The sequence below is a fragment of the Telopea speciosissima genome, chromosome 9, assembly GCF_018873765.1.
Source record: "Telopea speciosissima isolate NSW1024214 ecotype Mountain lineage chromosome 9, Tspe_v1, whole genome shotgun sequence".
Lineage (NCBI taxonomy): Eukaryota > Viridiplantae > Streptophyta > Magnoliopsida > Proteales > Proteaceae > Telopea > Telopea speciosissima.
Genome location: NC_057924.1, coordinates 39,119,219 through 39,130,828, shown reverse-complemented (window position 1 = coordinate 39,130,828; position 11,610 = coordinate 39,119,219). Strand labels below are relative to the sequence as shown.

At 40.7% G+C, this 11,610-nt stretch overlaps 1 protein-coding gene and 1 long non-coding RNA gene across 2 annotated transcripts; both read right to left on the bottom strand.

Annotated features, from left to right (window-relative positions):
- Window positions 1-754: 754 nt before the first annotated feature.
- Window positions 755-8,329, bottom strand: LOC122640620. Its single transcript, XR_006329708.1, has 2 exons — window positions 8,238-8,329; window positions 755-907 (listed from the first exon to the last, which is right to left on the bottom strand). It is a non-coding gene; the product is annotated as an uncharacterized LOC122640620 (long non-coding RNA).
- A 175-nt stretch (window positions 8,330-8,504) lies between these two features.
- Window positions 8,505-10,390, bottom strand: LOC122640619. The gene is made up of 2 exons (XM_043833834.1): window positions 9,788-10,390; window positions 8,505-8,748 (listed from the first exon to the last, which is right to left on the bottom strand). The coding sequence occupies exons 1-2, from the start codon at window positions 10,289-10,291 to the stop codon at window positions 8,713-8,715; spliced, it is 540 nt and encodes a 179-aa protein (XP_043689769.1). The 5' UTR covers window positions 10,292-10,390; the 3' UTR covers window positions 8,505-8,712.
- Between the last annotated feature and the right edge of the window lie 1,220 nt (window positions 10,391-11,610).

Below are 11,610 nucleotides of genomic sequence, written 5' to 3'. Positions count from 1 at the left end.
TGAGAATAGGAAGGTGGAGACATGAGAATAGGAAGCATGATCCACAAAGTCTCTCATCTTGCTTCCCCGATATAGAAACCTTCTAAAATCCCAAAAGCAAAGAGTTACACTCCGACATGGAAACCCAAAAGATGTATGCTTTCAGCTCCCCATTAAGGGAATGAATCATATCGGATCTACAAGATATAGAAGCTTGCCACAAATTGACTACTAAATGGAAATTACTAAATCAACCCAAATGCGTATCCGAGAAGGATCTTCCTCTCCAATCCACTCTACCAAGCCATCAATATAAATATAACTACAACCAGATTGCAAGGTATGATACAATTTTCTACTTCACACTCTGAGGATATTGCTCTGCTATTCCCTTTAGTTGTAAGAAAGTTGACATAAGCATCAAAGAGTCTTTGCCGGGCACAGTCCTAGCCCTCTCACGTTGTCTTTTCCTTTGTCTTCCATAGATACCTCTTGGAGCGCAACTCATAACCACAGAATGTCAGTTTTGGTGCAACAATCTCCATGGGGAGCTACTACTTGTATGCTTAATGGAATTTCATTTGATTCTTCATGGGCTATTGCATTCATCGGTGAACATTCCCAGATGCTATTTTCCACTTTCCTGTCTTACTCTGAGATTCATCTCAAGGGTCGTTCATGTTTATGAATAGAGGCTATTTGACCAAGAGACTTAAGTTCCACTGACAATTTTTTGAGTGTGCAATTCTGAAGCTCTAAAGGTTATATTCTTTTGAGTTGTAAAAGTTCAATAGTGGTGTTCTTATAATGGATGAGGAAGTTTGGAGCTTTCTAACCCCTAAGAAGAAAATAAGTGAGTTCATAGGTCTTTAGGGTGAGATCCATCACCTCAACTTCGTCGTAAAATCTCATCCAGTAGCCACCTCACCTATTAGAAAAATTGATTCAAGATCCAAATAGATTTGATTTGGATCATATATGAATGTATATGGGAAGATAGTGGAAGAAAGCTCAAGAACCAAGCTATTGGCTACGAGCACAAAAAAAAATCTTGTTTAATCTTTAGATATCTGGAAAGGCTTCTCCATAGAGAATTCCACACCATAAATCCTTGGGTAGAGATGGAATCCCACAAAGAACACAAATACTTGGACTGTAGAGAGAGAGAAAATTTGGTTTCCAATTGTGTGTCCTTAGGGTTAGAGGTCTTCTATTTATAACCAAAACCCTAAGACTCCCCTCTTAGACTCATACTAGGAATCAACCAATGAGTGGGGGGGTGAGAGATTCAGCCACTTAAGTGGTCGGCTCTCTCTCCCATAAGTGGGTTGGGTTCGGCCTGCCTCTTGTGGGTGGCTTGGATCGGGCCTTGGGCTCATGTCCATTCTACATCTCCCACTCGCCCACACAAGGCGTGTTAGATCAACTATGCATCTAAGCTTCTTTCAATTGTATAACTCTTTATACATGAAATGGGGTGTACGACCTAACGAGATTATACGGGGTAGAAGTACTATATCAAGCTTCCATCTAAACAACAAAGCCTAATACTAACAATCAATCTCGAAATACCCCCAATAATCCAATACACTAGTTCTAGCACTCTCGATCCCTCATGATGAGCAGTGCCAACCCTATGTATGTAATGTACTCATGACTACATTGATCACAAATATGACAGGTCACCCAGACAATGAGTTACAAAACAAAGGTGTAGTGTTGGATGGTTTTCCCTTAGCCCCTCATGTCTCTGATTGTTCCCAACAGTCCGTGTTCCGCTAGATCGCATCATTCATGATCCGAAGGAGTACATCAAAGTAGCGTCATTGGGTGTTCTCTTCATGACATTGTCTCAAGTAACAAGGGCACTAAAGGATTAATATAATCCATGTGGCTCACACAGTGATGAAGCAGGGATCTAATTAGTCACTCTCACTATGGTGTAACTCCCATTGAGGTGGGCATGTCACTCTAAAAAATATAAACAACATACGGATCTTAGTCTAGTCACTGCGCCAAGCGCCTAACTTGAGTTTCTAGCTCAATCACCCTCATGATTTCTGCCTAAAACCTCATATTCGACTTTCTACAAGGTATGTTGAAGTGTTGTATCTTCCAAGTTGGAAAAGATAAGGTCTCATCTTAGTTCTAACTAAGGTGCCATAAAGCACAAATGTTCATAGCCTCATCTTACTCACTATCTACAAAAGCCAAGGCGAGTTTCCCGTGTGAGTGGATTGACTTAATGCCTGCTGATATCTTAACAATAACAAATGAATTTGTACACAAAATATCGCTCAAACAAATATATTTCATAAATAAATGAAAAAGATATACACGTAAATATCCTTCCATAAAAGTGTTTCAAAGTAAAATACATATCACATCCGTCTCAGTCCCAAGTTCCTAACATGAATAAGGAAAATATCTCTGGCAATGGGCTTTGTCAAAGGATCAACCATCATACTGCCAGTGGAGATATGTTTTAGAACAACTTCACCTTGTGCAACCATGTCTCAAATGTAATGCTATTGTATGTGAATGTGCTTGGCTCTCCAATGAAACTTAGGGTCCTTCGCAAAAACCAGGGCTATTGTGCTGTCACAATGTAGAAGCACAGCGTTGTCTGAGTGGGTAGAAACACTAAGTCTTTGCAAGAATCTTTTGCATTAAACGATCTCTTGATCTGCTGCCAAACATGCGTCATACTCCGACTCTATCGTGGATAAGGTGATGCAGGTTTGTTTCATGGTACTGCAAGTAACCATGTTGCATCCTAAGATAAATGCATACCCTGAAGTGGATTTGCACTTGTCACTATCACTATAGCCCCTCAGTCTCAAGTTTTAACCACTAAAGGGGAGCGAGAGGTTTGTAGTCCCATGGAGGTATTGAAGGATCCTCTTTACAGCTTGCTAATAAACTAGTCCTAGGTTAGATAACGGCTAACCATGCCAATAGCAAATCATATATTTGGACACGTGCACATCATCGCATACATCAGACTGCCTACTGCGGCTGCATATGGTACTTTAGACATTTGGTTTTTTTCTTCATCAGTCTTAGGGCACTAGTCTTAGCTCAAAATACATGCCTTATCCATTAGATTATCTATAGGTTTCAAGTTGTTCATATCGAATCGCTCCAGAACTTTCTTTATGTAAGTCTCTTAAGACAAACTAAGAAATCTCCTAGGGAAGTCCCTCACAATCTTCACACCCAACACAAAGTTGGCCTCACCCATGTCCTTGATCTAAAAAATAGAGGATAACCACTCTTTAGTGGCTACAATTAACTCCATGTCATTTCTAGCCAGTAGGTTAACATACATGGATAGGATAAGGAAACCTTCCTTAGACCATTTTACATACATGCAGTGATCCTCTTCAATCATTCCAAAACCTATAGAGGTAATGGGCATGATGAAATTTAATATACCACTGTCTGGACGATTGCATAAGGTCATAGATGGAACGTTTGAAACAGCATAATTTGCACTCTTGTCCCTTCACCTCAAAACCCACAGGTTGAGCTATAAAGATCTCCTCATCCAGTCCTCCATTGAGAATTTTTTTTTTTTAATATCCATTTGGTAGAGTTCTAAATCCAATTTTGCGACAATATGGTTAAAATTAGGCGAATGGAGGCCATTCTCAGCACAGAGGAGAACGTCTCATCATAGTCTACATCCTCTCTTTGGGTATATCCCTTTGCCATAAGACATGCTTTATACTTGTCAATTGAACCATCTACTTTATGCTTGACCTTCATGACCCATTTGTTCCCAATTGCTTTACGTCCCAGGCAGTAGGTCAACTAGCTCCCAAACTTGGTTTTTACTCATAGAGCTCAATTATCTTCTATAACAGCTTGTCACATTTCCTTACCTGGAGAGGAGAGTGCCTTTCTTATTGAGGTTGGCTAGTCCTCATCCCTTAGAACACAAACGAGAACGTCCCCTTCAATTTCAACATGACGACAGGGAATGTATCCACATGCGCTCCTACATGCAAAAGGATCTTAAATTTTGGGTTGTTCGCTTTCCCTAAGTGGCGCACTCCCACTAGGTTAATGATCACTCTCACTCTCTCTGGAGATCTCATGATGAGTTATTAATTCCCCACCTTTGCCAAGAGTAGGTGAATGTTTTCATCAGTCTCTATCTCAACGAGGTCAAGATCTCTGCTAGCATCTTTAATACTAGGGAAATCGGTCTCAAAAAAATCAACATCGCGGGACTCGATTTCTGTTATTCCTTCATCTTGATCGTACATGACATAGCCTTTTGAGCTATCAGAGTATCTTATAAAGATATTCTTTTTAGCTCTAGGACCAAGTTTTTCAGACTTATGGGAGGTACTATGAACATATCCAATACATTGCCATGGTCGCATATGCCCCAAAGTGGGCTTTGCGCCTTTCCACAATTTATAGGGAGTGGAAGGAACTTATTGTGATGGCACACAGTTAAGGATGTAGACTACGGTTAAAAGAGCGAGTCTCCAGAAGGATAGTGGGAGGTTGGCATGCGCCATCATCAACCTAACCATATCTAAAATGGTTCTATTTTTTTGTTCTGCTACACCATTTTGTTGCAGGGTATAAGGAATAGTTAATTTTCTGGTGATTCCTTTTTCCTCACACAGTTCTTTTGATTGATATGACAGATATTCGCGCCATTGGTCAGTGCGTAGAGTTTTTAAACTCTTGCCTTATTGATTCTCAACCTCTGTCCAAAGCATTTGAAATAATCTAATGTGTCGTAGCGATGAGCGATCAAGTAGACATAACAATATCATGAATAATCATCAATAAAGGTAAGGAAATAGGAAGCATCATGGTGTGCTTTCACATTCATTGGTCCGTAGATGTTCGAATGGACAGGCTCTAGGGTCTGGGATGCTTGGATTGCCTTTCCAAAAGGCTTCCGATGGGGCATTACCAGCTAAACAGGGCTCACATGTTAATAGGTTGACTTTAGCAAGTAGGCCAAAAAGGCATTCTCTAGCTAACCTTGTCATCCTGTCATGATCTATGTGTCCTAGTCTAGCATGCCATGCAATAAATTCTGAATTATTATCAGTATTAATCATAAAAAATGAAGAAGAAACCATATGATTTACTAAATATAATTTAATAAAACCATTCTTAAATTTATATTGTCTAAATAAACTACCATCCAAATGTATCTTAAACAAATCATAATAAAAAAACCAAATTAATAACACAAAGTTAAAAGTGTTGAAGTTGAAAGTAGATTATGTTGGATTTTTGGTGCATATAGCACATCATGAAGAAGTAAGATGTGTCAAGTGCAAAAGGTGAGATGGTAGATACCAACTCCATGAACTGCTTCACTTGTGCCATTTCCCATGTAGATGTTCTGGGAGACATCCAGAATCTTCCTATAATCTACAAATCCCCCTCGATCACACGCTATTTGTCTTGTTGCTCCTGTATCCACAATCCAAGCATATTGGGTATGGGCAACCAAAACATGTGTACATACAAAAGTGCAAGGAGAGAGGGATAAAAATGATACCTTCTTCGCTTCAGTGGAATCATGAGCGAAGTGCCCATCTTTTGGCAGTTGTAGAATTTGACCTTGGTAAAATCTCTTTTTCCACCTCACTTGCCATGTTTGCACTTGGCAGATTTGCCTCCATTTGGTGTCTGGTTCTGTGCCTGCATCTGATTCCCTATTTTCCTTTATCTTTTACGCTTAGACTCAAAGGTCTTACGTTGCCCCACTTGGGCGACAAGGGCTTGAGCATGGGTCATCTGTTGGCACTCTGCCTCTAGACGCTCTGCCTCTAGTTCCACATGAGTGGCAATGTCATTAAAAGTTTTGACACCGTCGTTATGTGTAAGAACTATTTTCATTTAGGCCCAAGAATCAGGTAAAGTCCTTATGATGGCTTGAAGCTGCTGCTCATTGGTAAGTTTTACCCTAGAATCATCCAATTTTCTTAACATCTCCTTCACAACCTTGAGGTTTTCAATCATGGTGTGCTTAGGGCTCTTACGATACATCTCAAGTTTCAAGGTCATGGCATATAACCTTGTAGTTGTTGTACCGCCATAGTCTAACTTAACCTGGTCCCACATGAACTTGGCAGTTTCACACTTCTCATATTGGCCGATAAGATCGTCGTGCATGCAGCTCAATATTTTAAAGCATGCACTACAATCCTTTTTAAACCAAGCATCATAGGGCTCTTTATCTTTACGGTTAACGGGTGGTAGTACCCTCATCGGGTTTTGGTCATCTCAGTGGTCGGGTGTTCAAGGCATTCTTGCTCATTCAATAAGAATTGAATCTTACGTTGTCATATGTCATAGTTGGTTCCATCAAACTTATTGCCTTAGTTAAGGTCAGTAACTACGGTCTTAGTGGCCATCATTACGTTCCATAATATGCAAGAGAGGACATTTAGTACACATTCAAAATATTCGAGAAACACTGATTAAAATTAATGGTTCTCTTCTCCACAAAGTGAGACAAAAAATTTCGCTAAAATCATAATCAAATCTCACAAGTGTGTGGACATGGGAACATATAATTTTGACTGATTTTGAACAAAAGATGGTCAAGGAAGAAAGGGCATTTTCAAATCAAATAATAATGCGCCATACATCGGATGCACAAGGATCTCACATAAGAGACTCATATTGGTATTTGAAATGATATGCTGAGTTTATACAAGAAAGTGATACGTAGTGCAGTAGCTTTCCTTTACACGGCTTCTCAAAAAATAAAATTTAAATTACAACCATTTCTTTACATTCAAGAATCTAACTACACCACTACTATAGACCGCACTTTGCATCACATTTAAATACCAACTCTATCACACAAACATAAAAAAACATATCCCTTATACAAGCACCAATAAATTTTTCATCTTATAGAATATAAAATAAATAACATAGGTTGCATGAGATGGAGTTTGACATCGTTTCCCTAACGGTACGAGTCAAACAAAACCAATACCGCCATGGAAAGTTATTTTTAACATCTTAATTATTTGTAAACATCTCCAAATTTATTTCAATATTACATGGGAAAAATATGGGATGATATGGGAGGACTCCCTTTCTCCCATTTTCTTCCCATGGATTTCATTCTCATGGATTTCTTGCTAATGGGCAACCACATCATAAGAGGATCAACCCATAAAATAAAATGCACTCATTGCAAGAAATCCCTCAATAGGAGATGCATCCATAATAAGAATCACACAAAACATCTCTTTTTGAATGGGACAAAAATACTTCAATCACAATATTAGGATCTCATCTAAGACGCACATGTGCAGCCTAACAAATTCAAGAAACCACATGTGCAGCCCAACAAACTCAAGAAAAAAGCACATGGGTTGCACAATCAAAAAAAAAAAAAAAAAAAAAAAAACTTATCTTCTTTCTTTCTTTCTTTTCTCTCTCCCCCACGTTCTTTTTTTTTATTTATGGTTGCAGTAGCTGCTGGCCACTGCCAGCAACTACTGCCCTCATGCCAAGGCTCGCGGTTTGGTTGCACACAACTGCGGCTTGCACGCACGTGGTGCACACGCCTGCAGTACAAGCTTGCGGTAGCCACAGACTGTGGCCTGCTGCTGGCATGAGCCTGGGCAGCGCCTCGCAGGGAAGAAAAAAAAAGAGAAGGGGGAAGAGAGAGAGAGGAAGATGGGATGGGCATGGGCGGCGCCATGCGATTTTGCCTCTAAAACAAAAAAACAAATTCCTTCTCCACAAAATAAATCAAATCTCTTCCCATCATGGGAGAAAACCAAAATCCTATGGCTCTGATGCCAATATTGGAGGGATTTAGATCCAAATAGATTTTGTTTGTATAATACCTGAATGTATATGGAATAATTGTGGAAGAAAGATCAAGAACCAAACTTTTGGTTACGAGCACACGAACAAATCTTCTTCAATCTTTAGATATCTGGAAAGGCTTCTCCATAGAGAACTCCATACTACAAATCCTTGGGAAGAGATGGAATCCCACAGAAAACACAAATATTTGAAGAGTAGAGAGAGGAAATTTGGTTTCCAATTGTGTGGGGTTAGAGGTCTTCTATTTATAACCAAAACCCTAAGCCCCCCCCCCCCCCCTTTAGACTCATACTAGGAATCGACTAAAGAGGGGGGAAAGAGTCAGCCACTTAAGTGGCTGGCTCTCTCTCCCACGCGCGGGTTGTATCCGGCCTGCCCTTTGTAGGCGGCTTGGGCCCATGTCCGTTGTACATCACCAAATGGGCATCCGTCCAAATTAGTGCCAACTGTTGGGCCATATCCATTATATAGTGTTAAGGTACCTTCCCATCCCTGTCTCCTTCCCCTCCCCTAAAAAAAAACAGGATAAATGAATTATTTAGTACATGGTAGACAACTTTGCTCTCTTCTTTCTCTTTAGTTTTGGTAATAATGGTGTTTTCTTCATTCTGACAAATTTTCTTCTTCATCATAAATAAGCTTATGTTTATTATCAAAAAAATATATAAATAAATTAGCTTATGTTTGCCTACGCAATGAAGTGCATTTGTGCCATTTAGTAGGTAATGGGAAATTGATTTATTAAACAGCTGCAGTAATGTTCACATCAAGATTCTCATAGTGGAAGAAAGAAATTCCTTCAGAAACTAATCTCTTTCCTTTCTCCTTTTTTATGCTTTCTCTTCCTTTCCTTTCCCTGGCAATCAGAGAAAATGAGGAAACAGAGAGAAGTTACAGTAGGTCCTTGAGAGTCATAACAGTTTTTTCCTGCACACCAAAGGAAAACGAACGGTTAGACCTATGCTCTTCCGGTCAATCTTGCATTGTACTTGGGCGATGTTTGGAATATAGTTGGAAAATCAGGTTTTTTGACTTGACTCATCCTTCTCAAAACCTGGTGACTCGGACGAGTCAAACCTGGTCATGACAAGTAATGTTTTTTTTTTTTTTTTAAATATATTTAATAACTAATATACATAATACCAAGAATGGGGATGACCTATAGACTTTTTCCTAATTAGAAAGATAATTGAGAGACATTAAGATTTCACTTCCCAAAAAAAGTCAAAGCATTATTATTATTTGTATTCATTATTAAATTAAATAAATACATTAATATATAAATTTTTTTTTGAAACAAGCATTACATAATCAGTCCACGTGGGGCAAAACCTTTGGTCTTTTGCATAGGGAAAGGGAAGTGCATTAATATATACATTTAACTTATTATTAATATTTATTATTATGCATTTAAGGATGATAAATCAATACACCTACCTATGCAAAAAAAACGAGTCATTGAGTTTCATGTGAATCGAGCATAAATGCCGAGTCTATAATAACTCGGACCGAGTTTGATCATTTTAACACTTATCGAATCCAAACAACTCTTGACCAGGTTTAACAAATTTTGGACTTAACTCCGATGACTCACCCACTATATGGTGTTTTTTAAAACAATTTCCGAACATAGCCGTAGTGTTTAGCTACCTACGTGTTCTGCAGATACCGTACTTTTAAAAAATATACTCAAAACTATATTTTTCACGCCCTAGTTTTATACGTCCAGCTTTGTCTTGCACATTAAAGCTCCGAGCTTTTTAATGAGGTGTTCTTTGGTTCAGATTTCTGGTTGGATCTTTATGGGTTCCATACAGATCCATGAATGAAATGTGTACATTAACATGAGCTTAAAATGATCTATGAGGTTGATAAACCATAAACTCCATCTGAAAATAAGTTATATTACCTCTCTTGTAAGTCTCCTTATTGATCCATTTGAAGAAAAGAGTCAAAAGAAACTCACCTGGAGCAGGAACTCCTTATCTGATGGGTCATCATGATGAAGTGGGCGTCCACGCTCGTCGTAGAGGATGAGGCCACTGAATCTGGGGAGCTCACACTTCTCCCCCATCAGAATCGGTTTCTGCCACACTGGTGACACTGAGTTGTGACTCTGCCACACTGGTGTCACCACATTGTACCTTCCTCTAACCAGCAAAGTTGCAGGGGTGCCCTCTCGCCAACTCAAAGCTTGCATCTCCTCCAGCTCAAGCTTACTTGCCTCACTCCACCGTACAGAACCTATCAACGCATCCTCAATTGATTCCCAACCTGACCCTGATTCTCCCCACTTCCCATCTGTAGTTTCTTCATCCACGAGTTGCTTCCTCTGTAACCTCTTCTTCTTCTCCTTCTTCAGCACAGCTGTACAGAGTCCGATGACAGCAAAGGCTGTGCCCAGAAACACAACTATTGCTCCTTGAGTTGATAATTTCAACTTGTCTTCCAACTCCCACAAAGCGTCCATGGCTCCTCTTATGGTAGCGTAGAGTAGTACTATAGTTGGTCTTCTTCACTTTTACTTGCACCGAGTTACTAAGACTGTAGTAGTCGTAGAGTTGGTAACGAAATTAACTATTAATCCGTTAGAAGAAGGGGTGTGCTTGAGCTTCCCGTGACATCCACCGCTGGTTGGGTCCATTTCCACGTTCCCACAGCAATACAGCGAGCATGGAGGCATGAAATTCTGTGGGGCTCACGTGTTTCGTAGCCATAATTGGCAGATTTCACTGTCCGAAATCTTGAGGCTCTTCACGGGACAATTTATTTCTTTTAATTGCGTTCATGCACGCACAGAGTTATCAATTAAGCCATTTTATATCGTGTCATTGATCTTCTTTGAAGTTCGGATTCTACTTATAAAACCAATTATTAGCTGATTAAATGTGTTGCGTCAAGAAATCGTCCGGTGATCCCTTCGAGTGCCGTAACCTGTAAAAGGACCTGGGTGACAAAGAAGAACCGGTGTGGTTCTAGCCTAGGACTCTCCGATGCCTAAGTTAGATCTCTCTGAGCAAACAGATGAATAGTTATAATTCAAGATATTCAAGATGAGTTTTTGGGGGTAGAGTATCTCTTCTTCTATAGTGGAATGTGGCGGTGTGGAAAGTCCCAGTCCATGGCGAGTAGTTCTCGTAGTTGATAGAGTGTCTAGGTAGCAGGGTTCTTCGTTGGTTGGTTGTCTCCCTAAGGGAGGTAGTGTCCCAGTAGGGTTGATGTCCTTAGTAGATAGACGCTTGCGTGTGGCGGATAAGGTCCGTGGTGTTTGAGTCTGTCAGGGACTACGTGACTAGTAGGCGGTGGCCTAGAGTCCTCATGGTGGCGCATGTCCCGTTGATGGCGGCAATAGTGGCCTGGTCTAATATCGGGGTCTACATCCGGGGTTCGATCTATATCTAATGTCCACGTTCGGGTCCGCTCTCTTGGTTCGCGCCCATCTAGGTCCGTGCCCATCTCTGGTTCTCGCCCATCTAGGTTGGCGCCCATCTAGGTCCGCGCTCGTCTCTGGTCCGTGCCCCTCTCTTGGTCTACGCCTGCCTCTGGTCCGCGGTCCGTGCCCTTAGGGGGCAGTGCCTGTGCCTTAGTCCCTGCCCATGCCTGAGTCCGCGCCCATGCCTGGTCTGCACCTATGCCTGAGTCCGCGCCCATGCCTGGTCCACGCACATGGCCACGCTTGTGGTTCGCGTTGGAGCTGGATCTCCACTGGGCCTGGGACGGTCCACCTCCTAGGGGTGGGACACATGGCAGCTCACAATTGGCCGGTGTGATTTTGGGTTTATCATTTGC